Source organism: Gobio gobio, assembly GCF_949357685.1.
Source record: "Gobio gobio genome assembly, chromosome: 11".
In the NCBI taxonomy this organism is placed as follows: Eukaryota; Metazoa; Chordata; class Actinopteri; order Cypriniformes; family Gobionidae; genus Gobio; species Gobio gobio.
This window is the reverse complement of record NC_137104.1, coordinates 50,202,593-50,218,389: the sequence shown is the minus strand read 5'-3', so window position 1 is coordinate 50,218,389 and position 15,797 is coordinate 50,202,593. Positions and strand designations below refer to the sequence as shown.

The 15,797-nt window shown below is 39.3% G+C and overlaps 1 protein-coding gene across 1 annotated transcript; it reads right to left on the bottom strand.

Annotated features, from left to right (window-relative positions):
- Window positions 1-137: 137 nt before the first annotated feature.
- LOC307133548 (uncharacterized protein) lies at window positions 138-13,098 on the bottom strand. Its single transcript, XM_079828630.1, has 3 exons — window positions 13,014-13,098; window positions 7,041-7,120; window positions 138-3,558 (listed from the first exon to the last, which is right to left on the bottom strand). Exons 2-3 carry the CDS (start codon window positions 7,090-7,092, stop codon window positions 2,468-2,470), a joined length of 1,143 nt encoding a protein of 380 aa, XP_079684756.1. The 5' UTR covers window positions 7,093-7,120; window positions 13,014-13,098; the 3' UTR covers window positions 138-2,467.
- Window positions 13,099-15,797: the final 2,699 nt, after the last annotated feature.

Genomic DNA, 15,797 nt, shown 5'->3' with positions numbered 1-15,797 from the left:
CGACATGAGGGTAAGTCATTAATGACAGAATTTTCATTTTTGGGTGAACTAACCCTTTAAAGAACATCTATTGCCATAACTTCATAGAGAAGCTCATACAAATTATTCAGAGGAACGAGACAACACAAAATCTTCTTAAAACACGAGTTTGAGTTTATTAAATTTTGACCAAATTGTTTGTCAAAACATAACCATACAATGTAAGAATTTATACAGTGCATCATGAAAGTATTCACAGCGCTTCACATTTTATGTTACAGCCTTATTCCAAAATTGATTAAATTCATTATTTTCCATTATATTCAAAATTCTACAAACTATTCCCCATAATGACAATGTGAAAGAAGTTTGTTTGAAATCTTTGCAAATGTATTAAAAAAATTCATTTAAAAAAAAAAGAGAAACCATGAGAAACAAAATTCTCTGCTCTGATGAAACAAAGATTGAACTCTTTGGTCTGAATGGCAAGCGTCATGTCTGGAGGAAACCAGGCACCGCTCATCACCTGGCCAATACCATCGCTACAGTGAAGCATGGTGGTGGCAGCATCATGCTGTGGGGATGTTTTTCAGCGGCAGGAACTGGGAGAATGGTCAGGATCGAGGGACAGATGAATGCAGCAATGTACAGAGACACCCTTGATGAAAACCTGCTCCAGAACGCTCTGGATCTCAGACTGGGGTGAAGGTTCATCTTCCAACAGGACAACAACCCTAAGCACACAGCCAAGATAACAAAGGAGTGGCTAGGGGACAACTCTGTGAATGTCCTTGAGTGGCCCAGCCAGAGCCCAGACTTAAACCTGATTGAACATCTCTGGAGAGATCTGAAAATGGCTGTGCACTGACGCTCACCATCCAACCTGATGGAGCTTGAGAGGTCCTGCAAAGAAGAATGGGAGACACTGCCCAAAAATAGGTGTGCCAAGCTTGTAGCATCATACTCAAAGACTTGAGGCTGTAATTGGTGCCAAATGTGCTTCAACAAAGTATTGAGAAAATGCTGTGAATACTTGTTTTTAAATAAATTTGCAAAGATTTCAAACAAACTTCTTTCACGATGTCATTATGGGGTATTGTTTGTAGAACTGAGGAAAATAATGATTTAATCCATTTTGGAATAAGGCTGTAACAACAAAATGTGGACAAAGTTAAGAGCTGTGAATACTTTCCGGATTTGCACTGTAGTCTTAACCCTAATATCAAAACTACTATAGCATCTGATAAACAAGTACACCGAATTGCCAGACACAGAACACTTTCACTTTTACTGAGCAATTCCATATTAGACCACATAGAGAAGCTACGGTGGCCTGCACCGGACAAATATGTTGTCGGCTGAGACAGCAGAGAGTAGCTAGAACTCTGTAGTGCAGTTTGTCCATTTAGGGCTACTGTAGAAACATGGCGCCACAAAATGCTGACTTCACTGTAATGCTGCGTTCACACCAAATGCGTATAGAGTGTCAAATTCGCATGTAGTTAGACGTTTGAACATTTTGAAGCTAATTGGACACGCGTATAAATCACTGTAGTCTTAACCCTAATTACAAAACTACTAAAGCATCTGATAAACACAGAACACATTCACTTTTGCTGAGCAATTCCATATTATGAGAGGAATTGCCTGTTAAATCATACATAGAAACATCTGGTGTAATTTTTCACATTGTTCAGTGATTTCAATACAAAAGTCCTCAGTTTCTCAATGCATTACGACTGAATAGCTAAAGCAAGTTGTTTGAATTATGACTATCATTGTTTCACAAATACCTCAAATGTGCACAATGAAAGTAGTTCACACAAAACGACAATGTAACCTCTACAAATGGTTTGTTTTTGATTCACCAAAATGAACAAACTCAGTCATTCATTTTGAGATTTTTCCTAATTGATCAAATTAATGCACTCAGTCAGATTTAGAGCTGCATATGAATGGCTGTGTTTTATGCCTCTAAACACAATAGATTTGGTTTGGAGAAAACTATGGACAATGCATTGCATTGATACACGAAGAGGGAATGTACATCCACCCCTTTCAATGGCCCTGTCCCAAATGGCACACTTCATGTGCACTTTCGGTCTTGTGGACTTACAATGACCGCTGCGTGTGTATGTCCGATAAGTCCACGAGACCGCAGGGTGTCCCATTTGTCATTTTAGGTCTCAGAAGGGTGCTCACGAGCGCCCCCTTTGAGGTCGATATGCGGCCTCGATGCGCACTTCTGCCGAGCCCGCATTGGTGCGGGTTACACAGCGGACTTCTTCCCGGCAGTCAAATCAGCATTACGTCATGAAAGTGCGGACTCAGAGGAAGACCGTGAGGGTTTAGGGTGCCATTTGGGACAGGACCAATTACTTTGGCGCTGCCAAAGTGTGCTTAGTCACATGATCAAACCTCACAACTAATTTCAGCAAATTTCCCACTTAGATGAAATCACTCTATGGAAACCAATTCCAGCTTTTGCTTAATCTGAATGTCCTGTGAATGTATTACTTGTGACTGATGCAGGCAGCTCTGGGCAACACTTTTTCTTGTGGCTCTTTAGATGAGACATTTGAATGAAACTCCTCCCACATGAAGCGCACTTATACGGCTTCTCCCTAGTATGAACTCTCTCGTGTGTTCTCAGGTTTCCTGACTGAGCAAAACACTTTCTACAGTGTGAGCACTTGTACGGTTTCTCTCCAGTATGGACTCTCTCATGTTCTGTCAAGGTTTTTGGGTAAACAAAATGCTTCCCACAGTGTGAGCACTCGTACAGTTTCTCTCTGGTATGAACTTTCTGGTGTGAATTTAAGGCACTGGTTGAAGTGTAGCTCTTCCCACAATAAGAGCATACATAAGGTCTCACACCAGTGTGTATGCGCTCATGCTTTTTTAATAAGTACGGTTCTAAAAAACTCATTTCACAAAAGAAACAAGCGTGAGGTTTCACACCAGCGTGAACTTTAAGGTGTGTTTTTAAATGTGCCGCCAAAACAAATGTTTTATCGCACTGTTCGCAGCTGAACGACTTGACTCCCGAGTGAGAGCGCAGGTGGTTGTGGAGAGTGCTTTTGAAACTGAAACTCTTTCCACACTGAGAGCACGTGAACGGCTTTTCTCCCGTGTGAATTCTCATGTGCGCACTCAGTTGGTTTTGATATATGAAACTCTTTCCGCACTCAGCGCAGGTGAACAGCTTTTCTCCAGTGTGAAATCTCATGTGCCTAACTAAGTTTTCTCTATGAACGAAAGTCTTTCCACACTGAGTGCACGTGAGCAGGTTTTCCACAGTGTGAACTCGCATGTGTCTCTTAAGGTCTGGTTTGTAAGCGAAACTCTTTCCGCACTGAGCGCATGCGAACGGTTTCACTCCAGTGTGAATCATCAGGTGTCTGTTTAGGGATGGTTTACATGCGTAACTCTTTCCACACTCGGTGCAGGTGAAAGATCCTTTGACTTGAGATTCTGCAGCTTGGTGTTGTGTGAAATCCTCTTCAGTCTTTAAAACGACTGTATTTCCATCTCCGTCATTGAATTGATGAGGTTTGTTTCCATACACGTCCATCAAGTCTGAAATCAACAAATTAAATGCACAAATGTGAGAGAAAAAATAGAGAAATATAGCTGAGCTGAAAGTATTTTAGATGTCAGTTTTCATCTTAAAAGGTGCACTGTGTACATTTTTGCGCTAAGGTTGAGAAATACAACTGTCCACTGCTCACCCCTCCCTTTCGAAGCACCCTTTTCCACCAGCATGAACCGGGTGCTAGTTCAGAGCTAGTGCCGGTTTGTAGTTGGTTCGACTGACGAGCCTTCTAAGAACTGGTTTGCCTTTCCACATGCTAGAGAGCCACAACAGAGCCAGGTCTTACATCACGGTATGCGTCTCATCTTTCTCAGCAACGCTAGCGAGTCAGCGGGAAACACAAACACACCATGCTTGTTCGAGATGCATCGGCGCTGCGCAGATCGATCCACGCATGATATCAAAATACCGCATGAGTGAATCAAAAGCATAAGGAGTCGTCTGCTCTCGCTGGACTTTGATGATCTCGAACAAGCCTTCCATTAACAACGGCGAACGCTGCGTTACCATTGATGCACATGGCTTTACGATCCTACATTGGCATCAAAACACAGTGAATCCAACGCATTCGTGCAGCTCGCCGTAATTTGTATAGACGGAGATTACAATAGAGCAGCTTCTATTAGCTCGATTATTAGCTGCTATTTCAAAAATGGTGGTCACAAGTTTGTGTTTGTCTTGTTAGTCACGGTAACCCCGCCCCTGACACAAGCGGTTCTTACTTCTAGAACCACTGCTACTTAAGAACCACTTTTCCTGGTTCAGAGCTGGTGCTTTGTTACCCCTTTTCCACCAAGGCAGTGCTGGTGCTGGTTCGGAGCCAGAGCATAGTTTCAAATCGGTTCTATGTCTTTCCACACCCAAAGCACCAGCTCTGAACCAGGAAAAGTGGTTCTTAAAGGGTTAGTTCACCCAAAAATGAAAATTCTGTCATTAATTACTTACCCTCATGTCGTTCGACACCCGTCAGACCTCCGTTCATCTTCGGAACACAAATTAAGATATTTTAGTTGAAATCTGATGGCTCTGAAAGGCCTCCATTGGCACAATGGCACGGTTCACTCTCAAGACCCTTAAAAGGTACTAAAGACGTCGTTACAAAGTCCATCTCACTACAGTGGTTCTACAATAACTTTATGGAGTGACGAGAATAGTTTTTGTGCTAAAAAAACCCCTAAATAACGACTTATATAGTGATGACGATTTCAAAACACTGCATCATGAAGCTTCGAAGCGTTATGAATCAGTGAGTCGATTCAGCAGTTTGGATCGCCAAATTTCAGCAGTTTGGCGGCTTGACACGCGATCCGAATCATGATTCGGCTCACTGATTCATAACGCTTCGAAGCTTCATGAGGCCGTGTTTTGAAATCGTCATCACTATATAAGTCGTTATTTAGGGTTTTTTTTGCGCACAAAAACTATTCTCGCCGATTCATAAAGTTATTGTAGAACCACTGTAGTGAGATGGACTTTGTAACGACGTCTTTAGTACCTTTTAAGGGTCTTGAGAGTGAACCGTGCATTGTGCCAATGGATTGTGCCGAAGATGAACGGAGGTCTTACGGATGTCGAACGACATGAGGGTAAGTAATTAATGACAGAATTGTCATTTTTGGGTGAACTAACCCTTTAAGTAGCACCAAAACATTGCTGGTCTAGAAGTAAGAACCGCTTGCATCAGGGGCTGGGGGCGGGGTTACCGTGACCAACAAGACGAACATAAACTTGAGATCCGCCATTTTTGTAACAGCAGCTAATCGAGCTAATAGCTGCTGCTCGTTTGTAATCTCCGTCTATGCAAATCACGGCGAACTGCAAGCCTGGTGTGTTTGTGATTCCCGCTGCCTCGCTAACATTGCTGAGAAAGATGAGACGTATACAGTGATGTAAGACTGGCTTTGTGGTGGCTCTCTAGCATGTGGAAGGGCAAACTGGTTCTTATAAGGCTCGTCAGTCGAACCAACTCCAAACTGGCACTAGCACTAGTTTTGAAGTAGCACCCGGTTCATTCTGGTGGAAAAGGGGTATGGGTGTCGAAAGACAAAGAACCGATTTGAAACTAGGCTCTGGCTCCGAACCAGCACTTCAATACCCCTTTTCCACCAGCATGAACCGGGTGCTAGTTCAGAGCTAGTGCCGGTTCGGAGTTGGTTCAACTGACAAGCCTTCTAAGAACCGGTTTGCTTTTCCACATGCTAGAGAGCCACAACAGAGCCATGTCTTACGTCACTGTATACGTCTCATCTTTCTCAGCAACGCTAGTGAGGCAGCGGGAAACACAAACACACCATGCTTGTTCGAGATGCATCATATGACATCAAAGTACTGCAAGAGCGATTCAAAAGCAGAGTCGCAGAGTCCTGCACGGTACCCGACAGGTGTCCCGCGAATATTGCTGAAACGGGTGAAAAACCATCCTAACTGTGTCGGATAAGGGTGTGGGTCGGACAAGGGAGAAACACGGGTCTAAACACGGGTTTAAAACAGTCACGTGCAAACAAAAATATATATAAAAATATATGCATGTATATTGTAGACTTGTTACTAAAAAATATATGCATATTTTTAGGAACACATCTACAAAAATATGCCTTGCCTGTATTTCAAGTTGATAAAATAATTTCAAATCCATATCAGTTTATTTGTGCCCACGCGCTCGCCCTCCCAGAAGAATCACAACCGCGCAATCTGCCTGCACTGCAGTCGTCAAGATGGATCATGAGGAGTTTAACAAAAGATAGCCGCAAATGTGGAACTTCATCGCTGAGGAAGCATGCAGATAACTGTGGTAACAAACCAAGCACAAGCAGTTCTATCGAACAGTATTAAAAAGGGGACAGAACTGAAGGTGCCTCATAGAGATGATAAGGATACATAACCATGTTCTTCATGATGTAAGTTAGCCTTTTGACAGCTTCGGCTGAAGTTATCCTTGTGTTAATGGTCGTGTAATAACTTCTGTATGCTGACAATAAAAAAAATTGTAAGTGTGTCTATAATGTGATATGCTAAACTGATTTTATTTCGGGTGCGGGTCGGGTGTCGGTTCTATTTTAAGCGGGTCGGGTCCGAAGAACTGATTTGATACAAGGCTCTGGCTCCGAACCAGCACTAGCACTACCTTTGTGGAAAAAGGGTAATAGAGAAGCTACGGTGGCCGACACAGGACAAATATGTTGTCTTCTGAGAAAGCAGAGAGTGACTAGCTTAGTTCAGGGCTACTATAGAAACATGACGGCACAAAATGGCGACTTCATTGTAAGGTTACCCGTGGTGTATGTAGATAAAAAATGGCTTATTATAAGGTAATAAAAACATAACAGTTCATTATGTAAGGTCTTTATACACCACCGAAAACATAGTTATGTATATAATATTGTATTTTTGTCACTAGATCCTCATAAATACTACACACTGCACCTTTAAAGTTCCTCAGCAGTCATTAAAAAAGGAAAACACTGACCTGTTTGTTCCTCTTCATCTTTTATTCTGCAGGGTTCTTCCTCAAACTCCATCTTTACAATAGTATGTCAGTAGTTTCTCCTGTGGGAAGATGGGAATATTCCACAGCATTTAAACTCATGATCATGATCATCACTCTTCCAATTATCCAGTTGCACATATTTTGCTCAAATAGTCGTTTAGAAACAATTTAACAGAGTTTTGACTAACTTCAACTGCTAATCTTCTAGGGATGTGACGATACATTGTATATCGAGATATCGCGATATAAAAATGTGACGATATATATATCATTGATGTAAACGAAATCATTTGCGAAATAGAGTTTTATCCAAGGCTCAGCTTACTGCATTTATAAGGTATAATTCACTTAAATTCTGTCATCATGTACTCACCCTCATGTCGTTTCAAACCTATACGATTTTCATTTAACTTTAAAACACAAATTAAGATATTTTTGTAGAAACCAGAGAAAGATTTCTGTTCCATCATTTAAAGTCCATTTCTCTCAAACTTAAAAGATCCAAAAAATGTCATAAAGGCATCGTAAAAATAATCAATCGAGTGGTCTAATTCAAGTCTTCTGAAGAGACACAATGGCTTTATATGGTGAACAGATTTACAGCGACGCACATACTGTAGTAAACACATACATTCAAATGTGACGTGAGGTGACGCGCGGAAACAACATGAGGGTGAGTAAATGCAGACCTAACCATTTACAGTTTGGGAATAGTCATTCTGACACACTTTCTTGCGATTAGAACTGTGATGGATTGCAGTGATCATCTGAAGCGCACACGCCGCCGGAATGACACTCCTCAAAAAGTGGAAACGCAAACCTTTAAATCACCATATCACATTTAGTTTTAGTAGTATGATTATTCAAAACGTTTAAGATGGTTTATGCTTATATGTATAGTGCATTAATAACGGGAGAGGCAGAACATAGCGAGAGTGTATGGAGTTTCAGTGCCATTACTACATTAAACTACTATATATAATGTTGTAGTAATGCAATGGGGAAATATTTGTGTGTCCTGATAATAATACAATAACAATATTATTGAAATAATAATAAAAAATAATAAAAATAAAAAATTCTTCATTTTAAAATATCGCCATAAATATCGTATCGTGAGTTTAGTATCGTGATAGTATCATATTGTGACAGGAGTGTATCGTTACACCCCTATTATCTTCACAAACTCAGGCTGAATTGCCCCCTAAACCCTCAATCAGTATTCCCTACTTTAGTCCACTAATCAGGGCTCCAGACTGCGACCAAATGGTCGCATTTTGCGACTAAAATTTGAGAGTGTGCGACTGAATTTTACATCCAGTCGCACATGTGCGACCAGTAAATTTGCCCGCTGTCGGTACTGGAGAAATTAAGAAAATACACTTACTATTTATAATTGATAGATGTTATATCTGGCAAATTCTATCTTTGCCAGCCGTTTCTATATGAGATCATATTGTTGGGGTAACAGCTAAGGACCCAGGACCAGTAGTGAAAAATGAAGACCAGGAGTCAGGAGTCAGATTAATTAAAGAAAATTTACTGAAGAATAGTTTGCAGTTTCATCAGCAGAAGCCAGCTTCAAGAGGAGTTCGTAGGCCGCGCTCCCTCTAACAGTCTCCCCGCCTCCGTCTAACGTACATACAATTTTCTGAACAGTTATACTGTTTTCAAGGTCTAGACACGTCATTATTGCCATGTGGAATGATTCTGATTGGTTCTAACAACATGCACTGTAAGCAACTTTCCACACATAGACAGATAGGAGCATATATCTCTAAAAATGCGTAGACTTGATGTCGCCCAGGCCCAGATTAGTCCCCAGTGACCTCGGAGGTCATAGAAAAGACGACTCCAAGTCTAGAATCGTCTGCCGAAAGGACCATCTCCAATACTGGATCAGCACAAATCATACAACGCACACACACAATACTCCAGAGAATACCAGTTTCCATCAAGGTCGGGACATCTTAACTAACTATCAACAAAGCTGAATCTGCAAAACATGCTGATACTACATTTAGTACAGAAGTGACTTTATTCTATTCTATAAAGAAAGAAAAGTATATCAGAGAGGTACATTTCTGTTACATTTTGAGTCCCCAAAAGAGTCACATAGCTGTAACATAGATGACCCCGGGGGTCGCTTTAGGAAGACATACAGTTAACACATGCTGAGCTCTTCTCACTTCAAACACCAAGGACATTTGCCTGTCAGCACATCTTGACACAGACATCAGAGCTGGATTCAAAAGCACAGAGCAACTAAAACACTACAATATTCAAAATCACTCCTTGAATATAGAGAACTGATTTATCAAATGTAGGACACTGTTATAACTTGATTATCATTCATTCTTATTTTAATATTGAACATAAAATCATTCTTGAAGGATATTTGTCTGATGAAGAGACAAGTGATGTTTGGCTTGACCCTTGACCCTTCAATATTAAACCATTTGTCCGCAATGCATTTTTGCTATTCGCAATCCAGAAGAGAGAGAGCGAGCGAGCGAGCACTCACGTGGAGCTACAGCGAACACAACACGTCAGTCAACTTAATGTGTGACGATGGCCAAGAGAACTACACAAAAGTTTAGTCTGCTTAAACTTTAGGGATGTGCTGTGATATTAATCTAATTTTATTTTCGATTTCGGGGGTAAAACTATGAGGTAAAACTATTCCTATAGCCGTGTCCCGTCGAGCGTGACATCCTTCCCTTTACAGCTGCGCTGTCATTTCTCCCTAAACCTAAACTTAACGTCAGAATCAGTGATTGTTGTAATGTAAACTGCAGTCTCCACTGTTGCTAAACTGTTGCAAAAGTGTTTGATAATTAAATAGAGCTATTAAATGCACAATAATCCGCGCAAGAGACGCTGTTTCCAACTTCAAGGCGGCTTATGTGTGTGTGCTGCGAAATGGACCGATTTGCACTTTATATTTTAGGCTTCGTGTGCGCGTTTAAACCATCAAATACACAACAAATAGCCTGTGTCAAAATGACCGGATTGGAGAGTAGTTACTTTAACAGTTTATATCTTAAATGGGCGTAAATAGTTTGGAGAAATAGGAGAATTTGATATTATTAGTTCGGTCTTAAAGGGGCAGCGTCTAATAAACCTGCTGACGATTGAGCCATTAATTCGAATCGAACAAAAGGCAAATATTCACATCTCTTGAATGAATAACTTTAGCTTTTATAAGCATTAATCTATCAATTTATACAGTGAAAACTATGCAGTGTTATTTTACATTTCATTACTTTATTAGATTTATTTGTAGGTTTGTTCTTTCTAAGTAATATTAATGTTAGCAGACCTTCTGAATGCCTGCACACTGGTCCATTTACAAATAGATGTTTTATATTTTTGTTCAAACATTGCTGTTTCTTTTGCTATAGATATTTTACTTTTCAGATTATAAAGCCATGTTAATTATGTTCTTAATTGTTTTTGTTTGTTTTTTTCATTAAAAAATATATCCAGTATAATAAAAAGAACCGATAAGAATACCCTTAAAGCAGATCGATAAGCAGTATCAGTAAGAGTAGTAATACCGTTAAAACCTTAACGATACCCATCCCTATTAGAAATACAGTGGAAATTAGTAGATTTGGTTAGCATGTTGATTTACGGTGTGCGCCCCTAAATTTTCTGGTTGTGCCCGTAAATTTTTTATTTGGGGGCCACTGTGCTCCTAATGAAAAAAGTTAGTCTGGAACCCTGCTAATACAGTTTACATTTACATTTATGCATTTGGCAGACACTTTTATCCAAAGCGACTTACATTGCATTCAAGGTACATATTTTTACATTTTGTAAATTCTTGCTTTCCCTGGGAATCGAACCCATGACCTTGGCGTTGCTAGCGCCATGCTCTACTGTTTGAGCTATAGTTCAGTTCAGTTCAGTTGAAGGAGTGAATGAAAACAAGTGAGCGAATGTGGGATTGAATGAGTGCGCTCAATAACATCCACTATGGTTTCGGACACCACTACAAATGGCTGTCCCCTCAAATAGTGCCCTATTAAAGAATATAGAGGGCCCAGTAATGAGCGTAATTCTTCTTCTTCTTGTGATGTTTATTGGCGGTTGGCAAACCAGCTTATGTTGCATTACTGCCACCTACTGAACTGTAGTGTGGAGCATCAATGATTAGGGGCCAAAAACAACAACAACAAAAAAACACTATAATTCTTATATAATTTCCGGTTTCTTTTAAATAATTTATCAGAGCTTTTTTATCAGAGATGTTTATTCCTTTGCTGTTTACGCAATAAATACTCTGAAGTCATGTTATTTGCCCTTCTTCATTTAATTTTGTTTCCAGTATCATTTGTTCATTATTATATGCTCTACTACAGTGTATAATAACATGCTCTACGGTTTCATACAATCTGCAGTGCCTACACAATCCATGCTTCTTAAAGGGTTAGTTCACCCAAATATGAAAATTCTGACATTAATTACTTACCCTCATGTCGTTCGACACCCGTCAGACCTCCGTTCATCTTCGGAACAGAAATGAAGATATTTTAGCTGAAATCGGATGGCTCGGAAAGGCCTCCATTGGCACAATGCACTTTACACTCTCAAGACCTATAAATGGTACTAAAGACGTCGTTACAATCCATCTCACTACAGTGCAGGTTCTACAATAACTTTATAAAGCGGCGAGAATAGTTTTTGTGCGAAAAAAAAACGAAATAACGACTTATATAGTGATGACCGATTTCAAAATAATGCATCATGAAGCTTCGAAGCGTTATGAATCAGTGAGTCGATTCAGCGGTTTGGATCGCCAAAGTCACGTATTTCAGCAGTTTGACACGCGATCCGAATCATGATTCGACTCACTGATTCATAACGCTTCGAAGCTTCATAATGCATTGTTTTGAAATCGGTCATCACTACATAAGTCGTTATTTAGGTTTTTATTGCGCACAAAAAATATTCTTGCTGCTTTATAAAGTTATTTTAGAACCACTGTAGTGAGATGGATTGTAACGTCTTTAGTACCTTTTATAGGTCTTGGGAGTGTAAAGTGCATTGTGCCAATGGAGGCCTTTCTGAGCGATCGGATTTCAGCTAAAATATCTTAATTTGTGTTCTGAAGATGAACGGAGGTCTTACGGGTGTCGAACGAGGGTAAGTAATATATGACAGAATTTTCATTTTTGGGTGAACTAACCCTTTAATTTTATATAGATTACCATTGAATGTCTAATTCTAATTATTGTTATTACTGAATCTTCTCGTGTTTAATCCAGTTTCATTCCCTTTGGATACAATATAGATGTCTGCCCATCTCTTTATCCCAAATGTTTTGCCATGATTTTATTAAAGCTTCCTTAATAATTGTTTCTGGTTCTGTTTTGCTGATGCTTATGTCCATTTCTATATTCTCCATGTTCAATGAGCTTATAGCAAACATATCAGAGAGAGAGAGAGAGAGAGAGAGAGAGAGAGAGAGAGAGAGAGAGAGAGAGAGAGAGAGAGAGAGAGAGAGAGAGAGAGAGAGAGAGAGAGAGAGAGAGAGAGAGAGAGAGAGAGAGAGAGAGAGAGAGAGAGAGAGAGAGAGAGAGAGGCCCAATTGGATCCCATTAAAATCCTGTAGAAATTATCCTGCAGGATATTTATGTATTGTCTTATTAAGACAATTCCCACAGAATCTTATAGGAATCAGATAAAAGAATCTTATAGGACAAGACATAAATATCATATAAGACAATTCCTAACGAAATCCTATAGGAACGGTTCCAAAATATGATGAATCCTGTAAATTACAGGTTATGTATGTACTGCATTATTTCAAGAATAAGATATTGTCTGCAAGATTGGCCAGCAACAATGACGAGCGTAATTCGATTAATTTCTAAGTGATTCACTAAACGAACTGACTCGTTTGGATTCAGATTTTCCCTAATAAATAATGAAGTGAACACTCACGTCTGAAAAACACCACAGATTTAGAGCAGATTATTCCTCTTCATGTTTATGCTCCATCCCCTCGCTCGCTTCTCTTCGTCTCCCCGGATGTACGTCATTGCTTACGGTGCACAAGCGCCCTCTGTCTTTACAAATCGGGTCCTCCGTGGAAATCGAGTCTCCATAAACTATCAGTTAAAGGGATAGTTCACCCAAAAATGAAAAATAGCCCATGATTTACTCCTAGGTGTAGATGACATTCTTCTTCCAGACGAATACAATTGGAGTTATATTAAAAATGTCCTGGCTCTTCCCAGCATTAATGAGAGTGAATGTAGGGTTAATTTTGAAGTCTATAAAAGTGCATCTATCCATAATATAACTGCTCCACACGGCTCTGGGGGGTTAATAAAGGCCTTCTGAAGCAAAGTGGCGCATTTGAAGATTATATTTAAAACTTTATAGACTAAAATAACTAACTTCCGGCGGTCAGCGGTACACAAGTCGACTTGCGCAATAAAAGAGTAATTTTCCACTTTTAGTCCATTTTTGATTGGACTAACCCTTTAACGATTGTCCTAAGTGCATACAAACGATATTAATTTAAAGTAGCTATTTGTAGCTTACTATTAGTGCATAATAGAACCAATTAGTGCTCGAAAAAATTTTAGTTAATAAATAATAATACCCATTAAGTAAAAAAGACATGAAATAGTTTTATTTATACGCTAACTAAAATATTTGACGCTTAATTTAACACGATTACATTGAAGATAATTGTGCACACATGTAGGGTAAGTGAAAATGGGTGTAAAAACTGAGCTATCGGGGTGTGTATGCTACATAAACGAACTAATCCCGACATTAATGATCATTATAACGTAGTTAAAACAGCATTTATCGTGATTTTGTAGGAAGAGAGTACTTATTAAAAGTAATTTGAGCCAATGGGATCACTTAGGGTCTTGATTTGTCACCACCATATTAAACTATCTAACCTAGATTAGGCCTAGTAGTTATTACCTTGGTTTATATTGGGGTAATCCAAGCTATTTTCCCCCAAATATTAGGGTACAACTATATAGCATCAGTATTTAAAATGGTTTGCAGCCATGTTAATTCAGTTGTGCTATACTTACATTGAGCACCTCAGTATCCCCTTAGACACGATAAAAATGACAGTTTACCAACATTTAATTGTAAATATTTTATAAACAGACATTGTGTATTCCAAAACATTACAATATTGTAGGTAGCTGTAAGCATAAACACAGGACTGATATTACCCTGAGCCATAAATTACATCTGAAATGCGGGTTAAAACCCTGTTTCTTCTGTTCAGCATTCTGCTTTAACGTTTATTGTTTTAATAAATCTCTCAGTGTCTTCGTTCATTCTACGTCACAAATGATTCTTGTTGGATCAGATCAGCCTAGCAGTTGTCTTTCACTGTTGTAAAATATAGCTTTTATTTTTTATTTTCCTTGACAACATTAGCTTTTTTTATGCAATAAAACCAAACCTAGATTAGGCATATTGTTGTTGATTCCTGCTGAGCGATGCACACGTCTGATTGTAAATACTGACAATATTTTAATGTACATTCCATTTTTTTTGTTATTGTAAATTCACTCCTCAGTGTGATTTTACATGATTAGTTTCCTCTTTTTTTGTATCACATTACTCAATTATATTATTGGGTAACTAGCTAGTTAAATAGTCCATCCTCAACCCAATCAAAAGCCACAATGTTATCCCAACATCATATTTTATCATCTTGTTCAAAACCACTTAATATAAAACTTAATTTCAGCATTTACGACATCAATCTAATGGAGGAAAATCACATTTTTAGTGTAGAAGATCAGCTTGTAACTTAATCTGAGTCTTCCCCATTCCTGTGTTCCAATAGCGCCCAGGTGGATTTGCCAGTCTGTGATTGGTTCCCGCAAAAGTGTAACAGAAGCAGTAGAAATGAATGTACAGGTTTCCAGACTGAGTTGCCGGGCGAAATCAAATCGCTGGCAGATCAGGCTGGGTTTAGAACATCAGATGAAGTGAGAAAAATCTTTAATGCTCAATATGCTCTCTCACACTTTTACGGATGATCTGTTAAAACACACACAAACAAACAAAAAGCATAGAAACAGCCTACATAAAAGATCGTTTTAGTATATTTATGTCAGGAAAATCCACAGTTTGAAGCCATTTGCGCAGGTGAAGGGAAGAGTTTCTCTTGCCCAATCAGCATTCAGTGTGCAGCTTACCTGAGCAGGTGCGTGATCACGTGTGTGAGGAGCAGCTGTTGAACATCTGTATATCCGCAGTCCATTCCGCGCGTCACACTCCAGTCCAGTTAGTGGCTGATGCATTATTAAGAGTCACAATTCCAAACGAAGAATGTTCTGGCTCTGCGTCACATGGCTCACATGAATGGAGTTCATTGATGATTCTGTTTGCGAGGCAGCGGCTCCGTTCACATGTGCTTTATGACACTGTAGAACATGATGTTACTTTTCCTGGGGATACATAATGGGATTAATACGACTTGTTTTCCTCTGTTACATTTCTTTGAGCATAACCAATGTTCAGTGCGGTAAGCAAAGCAAATATTTATTTTGAATATATTTATTTTTATTATATGGCTACAGGGGTGCTGGCGCTTGGATTTGAATAAAGTTAGTGTTAAACTAAGTTTACGCTGGTTAAAAGTGAACGCATGTGGTGTGACAGGGAGCGTCATTTTGACGGCAGATGTGAGAGAATAATTTCTTTTGCATATTAGTTTAGTTTTGTACATTTTAG

Bases quoted from the DNA above. Each gene is read 5' to 3' on its own strand.
- LOC307133548 (XM_079828630.1), bottom strand. From the start codon at position 7,092: ATGGAGTTTGAGGAAGAACCCTGCAGAATAAAAGATGAAGAGGAACAA. The intron at 3,559-7,040 runs GTCAGTGTTTTC...TGTTGATTTCAG, and splicing joins AGATGAAGAGGAACAAACAG to ACTTGATGGACGTGTATGGA.